Below are 15,038 nucleotides of genomic sequence, written 5' to 3'. Positions count from 1 at the left end.
TGTGATCAGCAGCTGTAAGGATGTAAGTGAGCAGAGGGATAAACAAAAATAAAATTACATCATGAGGGGTGAGGACTGGTCACAAAATAGACCACTTAAGAGGATTTCCAGTCAAAAAAGTTTAAAAATAAAAAAATTTATTAGAAAAAAGCTTCCCCTAGCAATGACTTAAAAATGTAGCTTTGTGTTTTTTGCTGAGCAGTATCTGTGTGAGGAGTAATATAAATTAACTGCCTACTTATGATTTTGGATAGTGAAATAGTTATGTTTTATGGAATATCATGATTGGTAAATTAACCATTCATGGCATTAAAAAGTCATATAAAATCTATAAAGCAGGACACAAGTACTGCAGCACTCCTAACACTTATGCTTCTGAGCCTCCTATGAGTGGAGGAGCATGTTAGGAGTTATTGTTTAGCCAAGGAGCTGGATACTCCACAATTTCGTAGTCAAAGGTTTTGTCTTTAAACAAAAAAAACCACATTTTTTACAGAAATAATAAAATCGGGTAATGGTGCTGACCTGAAAAGCAATCACAGTTTGGATCGATTTTGCAGTCACAGTCGGATGGGGCCCCAACTAAAGTGGACATCTCTCCATTTGTGGTGACTTGCTGTATCCTGTTGATCTTCCTTTCATCTGTTTCAGCAATAAACAGGACTCCACTGTGTGATACAGCGATGGCTCTGGCCGATTCCAAAGTGGAATGGATTGCTACTTTGCTGACAAGGAAGTAGTCAATACCTGGAACTTGGCAATGTATGGGCCGGCCAGCAATTATTCGAACTTGATTATTATCAGAAATCTGCAGCACGATGTTATTGTCCAAAACATACAATGAATTATCCATGGGGTTGACTGCAAGGTCTGTGGGCCACTCTAGTCGCACCTGCCATAAGACAAAATTATTTATTGTTAGACTGCCAGCATTGATGAACAAATACTATAGTATACATAGTGGAGCAAAGGTCTGTGCCTCCGTTGGCACACATCTTATGTCATAACATCTTATGTCATAACTTAATCATGCGGTGTCTGGACTAAACGTGTAACTTTCAAAACATGATATCTCACCATTCGACAGGCTGTAATTACAATATAATCTACAAACTGGGGATTCTCAACCATAATATACATCATTAACCTCTAGTTGTGTAATAAACGATCTTTTGTCAAACATTAAAATCGTTTAGTTATATAAGATATCATTTCAAAGTCAGAAATTATTTTGCAGTGTATGTGTATGATGAGCACTATATCAGAACAAAAACCCAACTTCATGGGGCAGGTTTCACAGGTCAACGGTTTTAAGGCTAAAGAACAGCATGAGAAAAACTTTGTAGACAGACCAAGAGTCCCATTCTGAACACTGACCAGTAACATGAACTGTTAAAAGGGACACAGAGAGAATCTGTTATTGATGGCCTGTGCCCATGGCTCCGTGTACCCCCTGAGGAACGTTTGGATATGCAGTCTGCATATAAGGAAACTGATGGCCAAAATGCTATTTTCTCCATTAGGACAAGAGGCCATGTGATTGCCTCCATATTGCATAAACAGTAAGCCACATATACAAAGTGCATAACTTTCTAGCATTACTAACTTGCTAAAGTGGAGCGTCTGTTTTAGAATGTACGGTATTTTAAAAGATGTGACCCAATGCAAAGTTAACAAATAAAAAATAATAACCCTGGGGTATCTACAATGTAATTTATTTTACTACAGGGCTGTGCATTTCAGTTGATACAGTGCAAACAGGCCTGGACTGTTCAGAAAATGCCCAGTATCATCACTGTCATTTGTGAGCCAGATCTAGTCCTATGTTGTGCAACCATAAAACATGTCAACGTAGTTTGAGAATATGAACGTGCGATGAGCAGCCGAGTGTCTCCAGCAGGCATACGTTATTTTATCAGCCACTGGCTTTCAAGTGCCTAAACTGATTTTAATCCCAGGTCCTGTCCTGATTACAAACTCTTTCTTTCATACAACATGACCTGATATATAATCATATGTTGCTTAGCTTAAAAAATGGCAAACAATTGTGAAGTCATAGCTCTACATAGCTGTGTATACATACTGAATCTCAAAAATTCATATAATTAAAAAGAAAATGCAACTATGCATCATCTACAAAGCATTTTTACTGTTATTAGGACTTCATTTACCTTATATTCATATGGCTATGTTAAAACTTTTTTTAATAAAAGAAGAGCTGGTTTAGAGAGATCCACAAATGAATTGACTAGCTTGAAGTAAAATGTTTTCTTATGTTCTCAAAAACCTTTATTAATGGCTTAATGCATACATACAAGTACAATTATTCTTTTCTAATTACTTATCATACAAGTGTAAATTTCTGTGAGTTGGCAGCTAAACAGTCATATTTAGATATAAAATTTAGAGTAAAATATTGCAAGCTTCATTGAATATCCAGTTTAATTTTCATAAGTATGTGTGAATATTTACTCTTTACATAATTCCATGGACTCTAAATTTGACCCAACAATTTTAGCCCGAGCTCCTGCAAACAGCAAAGACATACATATTTCATTCTGTTTGCTTAACACAAGTGAACAGAACAGCTAACTGTTGTACAGAATGAATAAGCTATAAATTAGAATGATGTCACGCACAAACTAATTTTGCCTGATGAATTTAACTCTTTATGGACTAGTAACCTATTGTTAAAAAGTTAACATGATTAAAGAGTTGTGAATGGAAATTTTAATGCTTTATTTGGTAAAAAAAAGTCTTAAATTAAGCAGAACAGCACTTGTAAACTGCATTTTAACAGGAGCTTACTTTTCCTGCAATCCGTGGTGGCATATAACTATACAGCCCCTTAGTACCTGAAATAGGTACCTCAGGGTTACCATCGGTATTGTCTGCCCTATCTCAGGTATGGAGGACTCTTCCCTTGTTCGTTTATCCTGACCATTCAAATAGCTTACTCATCAGCTACCAAGATTTCACCCACGGGTGTCAAGACCCATTCTGCTTGTGCTGTGTGTAACAATCCGACGAGAGACGGGTCCCGTTTGCAGAATGGTGAGCTATCAGGACGAGTAGTTGTAGGAGGAATAGTGGGACAACAGCAGGAAAGTTCAAATAGCATAAACAGGTCACAGTCCAAGGTCGAGGCAGGCAGCAAACAGGCAAAGGCCAAAATCAATCCGAAGTCAATCCAGGCGGCGATCAGAGAGTAGTCGGGAACAAAGCAGGAGTCAGAAAACCAGTAAATCAGAATATAACACACTGAGACAGTGATAACGTATGTACCACAAAAGAGCTCAGATTAGAGTGAGCAGGGGGTTTAAATTTGGTGCCAAACAGCTGCAGCAAATAATTAGCCCATCAGATAAATAGCGGGAGGACCCGCCCCCCTAGCGTGATGTACACTGTTGCCGGGTATAGGATTCCCGGCCGCCATGACGGCGTGCACGTGTGCGCACTTCCAGCACACCGAGGACGGGGGAAGATCCTCTCCAGGACCCCTGCCGCAGACCCCCGGCAGGAGAGACGGACGCCACGACGGCAGAGGATGGCGAAGAGGGTGATCCCCGGCGGAGACCAGCACTGGAGGACCCGAAAGCGGGCACCATAGAAGACGTCCCCACCCGAGGGAGCGGGACGCGAGACAGACGAACGGCAACAGCGGAGCCCCCCGGACAGATCCGCCGGCGAAAGGTGACACTGTTGCTGTTTTTCTGTTTAATAAACTACTTTCAGTTACTTATGGAGAAGGGGTCTTAGCAAGGAAAAGGAGTTCTCGGTAAGTAGAACTAATTGTTTCCAAAAAGAAAGTAAAGACATTGAGTTATATAAAAAAGTAAAGCCAAACATGGCTACCAAAGCATAATAAGAGATTTAGAGATGGGCGACGTAATATTGTAAGATCTCGTTCGAGATCCAAGATGGCCACCACAACATCACAAGACCATCTCCTGGATCCCAGATTACCAAAACTTCATGAAAACAGATTTTAATTTTCAATCCTCTTGGGGATTATAACTATTTGTAAATTACATTTCTCTAATATACCGCCTGGTCAAAGCCACAAAGGGCAAAACGCATAGCAGAATTGGAGCTGTGCAATATTTTACAAATATTCTACGTATATTTGTTAAGGATCTTGCTTTCTACATCCTTTTGATTCAATTGAAAGGGATTTATTTCAGGTGGAGTTTGAAAAAAATCTCCCTAAAGATACTTACTGCTGATACCTGACATTTCTATCCCTGAGATACAGTACTACTACAATCATCTGTGAATATGTGTGAGTGCACAATAAGGCACCATTAAAACCTTTGAGCTGAGACAATATAAAATTTTTTTCTATTTGTGTTTTTTTATTACATATCGCATCTTTCGTATCAAGAAAAAATTAAAGGTGAGTGAATTCAACTCTTTTTTGATTTGGCACTGAAGTGTAATTTTTTACATTTTCTTTATTAATTAGTTCATGTTATGCATTTTAAATTGCCCCTTTCACGTCCGTCCCCATAGTCTTAGTATTGACAGTGGATTGTTACTGTGAACAAGCAAGATGGTACTGTAACATCTTGGAACCTTGTACTTGAAGTTGGTTTTTAAAACAAGAGCTAGAATAAGAAATGACAATCTGACACATAAATATAATAATCTTGTTTCTTTTGTATGCCTGCCTTGTACACGCAGATTAATATAATCCAATATTATCTAAAATGTGTTATCCCGAATAAGAATAGAACATTTTGTCTGTTTTCTTTTTCATGAAATGAAGCTGCCCTCTGGCACTTCTTGACGAATAACAGTCTGTTGTGCACTGTCCAAACTCATATTACAATTTAGAGGAGTCCACTCCAATTCTCAGCTTCTCAGTTTGATTGCTCTTTGTTTCTATTAAAAAGATAAGAGCCCTTACATAGATGAAGCAGAATTAAACTGCATTTTCTACATTTTAATCTAAAGTAGCTATTCACTTCTTATTGTTTGTTTTTCTTTTAAATGGCTTTCAGTTTATTTTTTTGGTTCCAGTCCTTGAATCTCAAAAAATATGTAATGAGAATTTACAAATACATGGGCACTATCATGAATTTATTTTTTATATCCTTAACCTTTTTTTTTGCTTTAAATGTGAAGTGTGAATATTCATTATTTTTCAAATAAAATGTGACTTATGTCATCTGTTCTTTCATACTCCTATATGGTAATATATCAAAGGTATACTATACTATACAACTCATCCCTTGTGCCAACCAGTACCAAATTTTCCGTTAAATCGATTCAATACATTGTATTGATGCATATCAGGGCCTTATCTCTGGCCTCGTCTATTAAGTGGAATCCAAGTTGGTTCCTGTCTCATTCCCTGGTGCACCTTAAATGTCTTTGTATTTCAACGTTTAGCCCCCATTTCAAAGCTGCAATGTGCGAGGCATTTGGACATGTTTATGGTACGACAGATTCCTTACAATCACTATACCTGGTGGCTCAAAGAAACGCACTTGTTATGGGCTGAAGACCTGCACTCTCAGGTTTCTGCTGTGACAATGCAAAGACAGATTTAAAAATGAGAATATTGAAATTGTGAAGTGTTTTACTTATTTTCTTTCTGCGCAAGAAAATAAAAACATAAAAAAAAATGAACAATATATAGGCTATCATTCCTAAAATCAAAACATTAAAATGTTGACCTACTTGTGGCGTTCCTAATGCTCAGATTAACTTATACATTGTATAATATAAAAATAAGACTTGTGCATTCGGGCGAACATGAAAACGAACACGAAGAGTGCATTTTCATTGTTTGTCTTGAAGATTAGTGGTGGTAAAACGTACACGAAGATGAAGAATCTTTGTGTTCGTCTTCGTCTACAAATCTCCCTGGTCCCTTCCCCATCTAGCCTACTTTATCTACGCAGCATCGGAGGGGTTGACGGAAGCGGAAAGCCGTAGGTTCGCCGTCAGGGGTTAAGGGGCCGTGCGAACGACTCTATTGGTCACCTGCAGGGTGCTCCTCACGAAGAGTGCACATGAATATTCGCCCGAACCGAACAGAGGAACGGCGAATATTCGCGGAATACAAAGATTTTTTCCCCCACGAAGACGAACGCGAAGAGTTGGCCGGCGCCCAAGTCTAATAAAAATTATGTTTTAGGAAATCTAGAATGTCTTGAAACAGCCCAAGCCTATGAGTCTTATTTGATCTACCTACAATTTCGCATTTCTAGAAAGAGCCTTTTGGGGTCCAATTTTAGTGCCTGTCTTCAGAGCACACAGCTTGCGCTTTCTTCTGTAAAACAACACTACGAGGAGGCTGAGATCATCTCCAACCAGACTTTTTTCTCCATTAAAAAACAAACCCTTGCTGTTGTCCGTGTCAGGCTTTTCTTTTTGTTTTACATCCCCTTTAATTCCTTACAGCTGCCGTCCTTAAGGAATGTTTTGATGCAGAGCGTTCTTTCATAGCTCACTACAAACATGAGGACCATTTTCTCAGATGAAAGGTAAATCGACAGCTCAATGTCTTTAGAAGACCATGGAATGTACAGAGCATATTCGTCAAAGAAGGAGAAATTGCTGGGGGTTTCTTTAGTTACAAAAACAGGATTTTTGAAAACTATTGTACATCATGTTTCCAACAGGCACAGAGGAGGATGTGAAATAATATATCTTGAATAAGGGTTAACTCACGAAAAACAAATGCATGCACGTATAGCTTTTATAATGCTTTTACCTTACCCCTGGGGCAACCCTGTAAAAAAAAAACAAGCAAAGGATATTTCCCAATGTGCTCTAGTTGTATTAATATTTTACGCTGAGGCTACACTCTAAATCTCTTTTACAGAGATGGATTAAAGGGGAATTATCAGTTACCCTTGTTATGTCTGCTGTGCTGTATGTGGGAGCTGTCATCCTATTCCCACATCAGATTTTATATTGTGACCTTAATTGTCACAGTAGCTTTATAGAGGAACTGCATGGTTGTAAACAGTCTCTATTACTAGTGTTACATACTGCTACGATAAAGAAGGAATGGTACAAGTAACACGGTATAACTATCTACTAGGGCGTTTTGTAGAATTCCAATGGAATCTAATCTAGTGGTTGTGTGAAATGGATAAAATATAAAGTTACAGTAAAAAATCTGTATAAAACAAAATATAAATAAAATGATTGTTATGGTTATCAGTTTTGCATTAAAGTAAATATCAAATTTAATTAATAGCGTCGCAGGCAAAGCAACAAATTAGGGATCCCAATTCCTGAATTTGTGTTCATTCACACCATAGGATTTATAGAGGTATAATACAACACCTTCTAGTTAGTTTGTTGCCTATGCCACTTTTTGTCTCATATAAAATACAACTGTGTATTAAAAAAATAATATAATAAAATAATATTTAAATAAAAAAAACAAGCAATTTACAACCCTTAAACACACAGGCATCTACTTACATATATAAAATGAAGTCTATTTTACAAAAAAGTTAAACTGAATATATTAAAAAAACAGATGTCCAGGACAAAGTTAAAGTTAGAGAAAGTAAGTTGGGAACACTCACGTTTTTGGGATACATTTTGCTTTCTAGAATTGTTTTCCATTCCACTTGTTTTAAAACAAGAATAATGAGTACAGAATGACTAGCCTTTGTTGACTTTTCAACTCACAAGGAAACAGTTTATCAGCAGGAGTTGGTTCCTTATTATTAAAAACCATAAGGTCCTTTGGAGTATACAGCTAATTAGTCTGTAAATGCTATCGCTGTTGCAAACAGACCATATTGCACAAGATGATAAAGACTGTTTTCCTATTTGTGGATCACATATCCTAGGTTTTATGTTCCATGCCCAACAATTTAACCAAATCATGAAAACGCCTGGCAAAGGAAAGTGGTTTGCAATGTAAACTATAGGGCTGCAACTAACGATTATTTTCATAATCGATTAGTTGGCCGATTAATCGGATAAAAAAATAAATGTCAATTATTAATTTATTTAAAATAATTAAATAAACAAACAGGATGTTAAAAACAAACAGCAGATTAAAAAAATGCATTTCTTGTTTTTATTTCCCAACCTGCCCCCCAGTTATGCACATTTGAGCCCAGGCTTGCCACACTGCCTCCCAGATATGCCACATACCCCCAGATATGGCACTCTGCCCTCCCCACATATGCCTTATATACCCTATATGCCACTGTCCCCCCTGATATGCCTTATACCCCAGATTCCTTATACCTCCAGATATGTCACTGTGCCCCCTGATATGCCTTATACCCCAGATATCCCACTCTGTCCTCCCCAGATATGCCTTATATACCCTATATGCCTTATACCCCCCAGATATGCCTTATAGCCCCCAGATATGCCATAGTACAGACTCATTCACAGACTCGTTCACAGCACACTTTCACAATACTTTTATGAATAAATACAGGATTAATCTTCACTGCTCCCAGGACTTAGATTCCCCTTAGTTTGCACTCCTTTACCTCTAACTAATTAAATTAACTCTCAGCCCTCAGCATTAAATTAACCCTAAAGACCCCATTAACCATAACTGCCCCTAAATTAACCCTAAAGACCCCATTAACCATGACTGTCCTTAAATTAACCCTAAACACCCCATTAACCACAACTGCCCCTAAATAAACCCCACCTCCCCTAACTTTCAGCAGCCCAAATATTAATTTTATACTAACTGTTAGATGAGTTGCTGAGCAGTGTGGACGCTATAAGGAAAGTGGCAGGGCCAATCATCAGTGTGACCGCAGGAAGGGACCGGGAAGCAGAAAGGGGCGGGGCTAATAATCACTGCAGGGAGGAACTGGGAGTGAACCGAAGAATCAGATCCGAACTACCCCCCCCCCGCCGGCTGTTAGAGAGGAGGATTCCGGGTCCCCTGCAGTGCTGCGGGGGATCTGGGTGTTATTATCCGACCTCTATTTGGAGGGGTATTTTTCAGAACACTTGCTCTGAAAAAACCCTCATCTTATAATCGATAAAATCGATTCACCTAATCGATAATGAAATTCGTTGGCAACATTTTTCATTATCGATTATCAATTTTATTGATCTGTTGTTGCAGCCCTAGTAAACTATCTACTAAATTATAAGAGAAGAAAAACAGCCTACATCTAACTAAAAGTAAAGTGAAAGTTTGATGTGTGTTTAACATTAAAGCAGGTTATATAGACCGTCCTGTTATATATATATTTACACACTTATATTAGACATGTGCAAATGGGCCAAAAACGAGCTGAAAAATGTGTCCGAATCGTTGTCCATTTGTTTTTAGACAACAAATTCCATTTTCTGCCCATTTGTTTCTAAAGAGAAATTGGGGGAAATTTTAAATTCAGAATTGAAATTCCTTGTCCGACGCCCACATTCACTCTCTCACTCTCCCATGCCCTCTGAATGGCTTGTTACTTTCTCCATCAAATGCTTCCGGGCTTTGTAGCTCAACTTCTCTTGCATCATCTTCTTGTTTTTCCATCCTCATTTTGGGGACGGTTAGTGTGAGGTCATCTCCGCAGAGATTGGACGAAGAAAGAAGATGGAAGACAGAAGAACAAGAAGATGAAGAAGAGTCTAGAGAAAAAGCAGAGCTGCGAGACATGTAAGCGGTCAGCGAAGAAGGTAGGGAGGCATTCAGAGAGCTAAAGAGTGAATAAGAGTGTGAGAGGATGTGAACAAGAGGGGGAGTGAATAAGCTTTTTGCTTCATTTTTTTCAATGATCAGAGGGGTCTTGCATCCTTTTCAGAGATTTAGACAAATTAACAAAATAAATCCTACGCTCTCTCTCTATATATTTATATGTATATATATATATATATTTATACAGTATGTACATACGCACACATATATATTCCTCTAGAATCTAAACTTGCAAACAGATCCCGCGATACTTAATTACACTGTGCATCTTAGTCTGTGAATTCTAGTTTTGTCATAACCTTTAAATGTAAGCAAGATTAAGGAGGCTGGAGCCCCAAAACATTTATTCATTCATATAGGGGCCATTTTTCTTGAGCCCAACTATTTTTCCACATTGACAAATAAAATAATGTAAAATAAAAAAAACATTTTATTGCATATTCCTCTACCTTACTGAATGATCTCCCCACTCATATTAATGTATTACTAATAATATAAAATTATTAATATAATGTAGGGCACAACATAATATTACCATGCAACACAGGGGTGGAAAAATCGAGGCTTTTAGGCTCATCTAAAATCACCAGTGAGTTGCTATCACCCACTGCATTTTAAGACACTTAAACGTTTAATTTTTCTTATCATAGTCTTTAACATATGGCATGTTATTGCTGAATAGATAGACAAGTAAGTGGAAACAAAGTTCCAGTTCTGTATTACACTTTATATTCTGATTTTAAATAAAACAACAACACTCACCACCTAACTTGATTCTATTTATCGTTATACCTGATTCACGTTGTTGCTTTGGGTTAATCAATATAAAATGTACAAATGTATTTGCAAAGCAACCCGATGAATAGCAATGTACGCAATGTTAATAAATAAACATATTTTTTCTCAAGAGTATGTGGAATGTATATAATCAAATAAAATACCATCATTAGTTAAAAGTAAAACATTTTTAAATTACTCTATAACTAATAACTAACAGGTGCAATATGCACAAAGCAGACATATCGTTTTCTTATAATTTTAGTGAGAAGAGGATTTGTTTCTATGCTATTTTCTGCAAAATAGTTGCAGAAAAGAATCCATAATTAAGATCCATAAATGTAAACTAGATGTTGTCTGTTTCTCATTTCAGTAAATGTTAATGGACCAGTAGTGACATTTGGTTGGCTTCAATTTAATTCAGCTTTTATAATGTTTAAGCAAAAACGGATCATTACAATTGATGTACAAAGGTATTCTGTGATCCATTAATATATAGTACATGTAGAAACCCGTTTTATTGTTTGCCTTATAAGTTTAATTCCAGTCGAATGCTAATTGCGTATAAGTTATTGTCAGCCATATAATGGGACAGTGATGAGTCCTTACCCGACTGATGTCCATGCCGGAGTCACAGCTCAGTGGCTGAGTAGACGTGAGCCCATTAAGGCCTATAACTGTTGAAATCACGCCTCTGTCGTCAATTTTACGAATCATGGTGCCATCAACAAAATAAATGAAGCTGTGTCCATCCACAGTAATGCCTGTTAGGACAGAGCAGAATTTACTGTAGTTAGCGAACTCCACTGTGAATATTATTCCAGTTAACATTCTGACAATTCCAACTCTTTTTTCATTAGTTACTTGATTTATCGATACAAAGACGGTCACTCTTTGGCTGAATCAATTTTTAACAAAAACAATTTTATGTTATTAATAAGAAGATTCACTTAAAAAAATGGAAGCCATATGTTATCATCTGCACTGAATATGAATGCTATTTATAAGTAACACAGATATACAACCTTGGGTTAAGCAAAGCAAAGTAAACCAATTCAGACATTTTAATCTTAAAGCATATTTTCTACACACAAAAAATGATAATTGTTTCCCCCACTGGTTATCTTGTCTGAAGTAATACAACATTTTTGGTTGGATCCTTTTCAAATACTAGGAACAGAATTTCCATAGCTGAAAGGAATGTATAGGCACACATGCAAACACAACCCTAATCATAATGCATATACTGCATGTATTGTAGATTAGGTTTTATAAACACCCTACCATATATACCCCTTAAAGAAAATAACATTTCGAAAATGGAGCAATTACTATTTTTCCATAGGTATTATAGAACCAAAATTGTAATCTGTGTATAGTTTTACTACAGTTTTCACTTTCCTTAGAGCATAACTGGGTATGGCCCATACATGGTAACCCAATAAACACACATGGGACCTGCTGTATTTTCAAAGGTCACAGATTTATTAAAGTAAATATAAACTCAAATACTCCAATACTAATGCGGCCATAACTGCTGATAAACTGCTAATCAACATAATCCCTGCACGGTGGCGAAGCCGATATACGTCCCAGGGTACAGCTCATGGGGAGTCCTGCATGCAGTCTTTCGGCTGACGCCACCCGAGTTGCCAATTCGCACACTGGCGCTAGACCCCAGTGAACCCGCTGTCATACATGAAAACCCAACCCAAATGAGGGCAGGAACTTCAGCCTGCTAAATTTACTCTAAAATAGAGGGCATACTTTGTGTGAGGCAATGAATACCCCAGGAGGGGTGATGCACACAACATCCAGACAGGGCCGCCATTGGGCTTACACCTACACAACTATTGGGCTTACACCTATGTTACAAATGCCAATAAAGTGAGATACTCCAAGTTAATCTCTAACTGCATCACTTAAACACATCTCTCCTTGTATAATTTGTGTATGTTTTGTTGTATTAGATGTCATGCTCATTTGAACATTGGAAGAGCCATCTTAATTTATTGTTCATTAGATCTTAACAATTATTACTCCCATTATGTTATCTCTGCCCTATTGTTAAATTGTGAATTATTGTTGACTGTTTAAGGTAACCTTTGTAAGTGTGGAATGAGGAGAAGGAGAATAACTTTTCCTACTTAAGACATTCCACAGAATTTTCTTTAGATCTCCAACTGATTCAAGAACTTCCTTTATATATTTTTTTTTTTAAAAGTGCACCTAACAAATTCTGAATTTAGCTATGACAATCTTTCTCTTAAACTGACTTTATATTCTACAAAGTTTATATCCAGTTATTTATGGGATGCTAGATTTCAAAGATATTCCTGTAATTACAAGTTAATAAAAACTCACAATAAGTAAACATATATACTCTTGTTCTTTAAAAATAAGAACCCAATCCTCATTCCACCTACTTATTTCGTTAAGTATAATATGTGTTGAAAACCATCTCACGGCTCCACAAAGCATTCAGCTGTGTTCATATTAAATTCTCATTTCCTTCTTTAACATCCATTAAACCTTGTTCTATTTCCATTTTAATTATATTGCTTAATTCAATTTGTATAAAAAATAATTTACTTTTTAACTATATGGTACTTCTACTAAAACTATGTTCTTAAAAACATAACACCGAATGTAGAAGAGTTTATACAAGGACAGAATTAGTATTATGACAGCTGTTAAGATGGAAATAGATCTCAAACTAAATAAAAGTTCTTAAGCATCGGCTGTTAAAAATAAGATTTGCTAATGCAATTAATTGGTGGACACTTAGCATCTACAGTGAAGTATGATAACTTTTTATCTTGTCAATCAGGCCCCGGAAATCACTGTCCAAAACTGTCAAAACCGCAGACTGTTAAATCTTGTATGGGTCACACTCTGTGATACCCAGACATAAGAGTAACATAGTCATATATAGATAGTACATTGCTAAAAAAAAAATCTTGGCCATAAAAACCGATCCAAGTAAAGAATACTACCAAATGTACACAACTTTTCTTAATATTAAAGGTAGTCCTGTGATTATTTTTATTGTGCTAATATTATGCTAATATGTTTGTCCTGTCTCCAATTTATGACATCACCACAGGGCACTGTATGTAAATGAACTACTGCAAAAGAGGATAATGAATTTGTGTATGTTAACACATGAAAATGCCACATATCTAGGGACAGATCAAGCAAATTATACTTTTTTTTCTTAACTTTTTTCACTTTTGGTCCACTTAGGCAAAGCATTAACTGTTTCTCTAGCATCTTAAGTAAATATACCCTAGCAGATATGAAGGCACAGACCTCACTTCACCAAGTCTCGAAATGGATTGAAGGGTATGTAACAGCAGGAAGGCTACCTGGGATTTGGGGCATGATTGTAGCTACATCATCTGGGACCCTTGTAGCCAACTCACTATGCCACTTCTAGTAAAAACTATTAGACCAATCTGAAGTCTTGCAATATCATAGACAATCAATAATATAGATCAGGTTGAAGTTCTCATAGGGCCACTGGCATATTCTGGCCTTGGCCGGACTAAGAAATTCTGAAGGGGTGAGACCCTGTTGGCTCCCCGAAGATCCACTGCTCGATAAGCCATTAGGGGTTAAAAAATATCCCTTGCAACTATCTGATATACACCATAGAGCACTGTGTCTAGTCACCACAGGCTCAATATTGATCTTACTCTATGCATTATCTTTAAAATATAGCATGCCTGGATTTAGCATCATATGTCGCTCAACATAAAGGATGGCAGCCCTAGAAGTAAGTTGTGGGGGCAGCCAAGATACACCACTGCAAAAGCATCACATAATAGAATCACAGTACAGATATATCAAAAATGTAGGTATTAAACCTGTGTCCATTTTCTAGTATGAATTTTTTTAAACTGTGATCGACAATGGCATTGTTACCATTTTGAGGGTTTGATTTGAATCATTCAATTTAATTCTAATCACAGAGAACAGATTGTTCTGGTATCAAGAATCACATCAGACAAACTCTGTCAAATGCTGCACAGCCTAAAATTGTTTTATTCATCTTCTGTTCCTGTTCTACTTTTAGATTATTTTGTTTCCGTTTGAAGTATCAGTGAATGAAACATTCATGTTGGAATTTTGAAGGTATAATTGAAGAGTTTTATTGCTACTGTGAATATTTCAGCCAGCAAAGTTGAGTGTAAGTGAAATATATAATGTGAAAGCTCACAAAGTATCATTGAAAAAGAATGAAACAAGGAGCTTTTCAATAAAAATGTTGAAAAGATGGTATGTTGACAAATTGATATACCTCAATATTTTTCTTGTGGTTTTTATTTATTTATTTTTTTTAGCAAGGACCTAAAAACACGTAATTTTGAATTTCGATTTGGATCTCAAAATGCCCTACATCTGCATAAGCAAACTCTGATTATCTGTACTATAGTCGGGCAATTCCTGGCATTTTAATCAGCACTATATTCGCAAATTGACTGAAAACGATTCAGATTAAGGTTTCGTTTTGGTCCATTCGTTTTTGGACGTCAAGTTTCCTGCCTTTTTGGTTCGGATGAATTTGTTAGGGCTTTTTACATTCGTAAACATTTTTTTGTCACTC

At 36.8% G+C, this 15,038-nt stretch overlaps 1 protein-coding gene across 5 annotated transcripts in view; it reads right to left on the bottom strand.

Moving 5' to 3' along the window:
- The window catches only part of LOC149298130 (teneurin-1-like), a 203,459-nt gene that overhangs the window by 18,980 nt on the left and 169,441 nt on the right, over positions 1–15,038 (bottom strand). For all 5 annotated transcript variants that reach the window (XM_089487772.1, XM_089487774.1, XM_089487773.1 and 2 more), the window contains 2 exons: positions 11,039–11,193; positions 526–892 (listed from right to left, as the gene is read on the bottom strand). In XM_089487772.1, coding sequence (XP_089343898.1) covers positions 526–892; positions 11,039–11,193 — 522 coding nt within the window. The remainder of the gene's footprint in view (positions 1–525; positions 893–11,038; positions 11,194–15,038) is intronic.

Source organism: Sceloporus occidentalis, unplaced genomic scaffold (assembly GCF_023333645.1).
Source record: "Sceloporus occidentalis isolate IW3139 unplaced genomic scaffold, rSceOcc1.0.p SCAF_34, whole genome shotgun sequence".
NCBI classification, from domain to species: domain Eukaryota; kingdom Metazoa; phylum Chordata; class Lepidosauria; order Squamata; family Phrynosomatidae; genus Sceloporus; species Sceloporus occidentalis.
The sequence above is the reverse complement of the archived record's forward strand: the minus strand, read 5'-3'. Positions and strand labels throughout refer to the sequence as shown.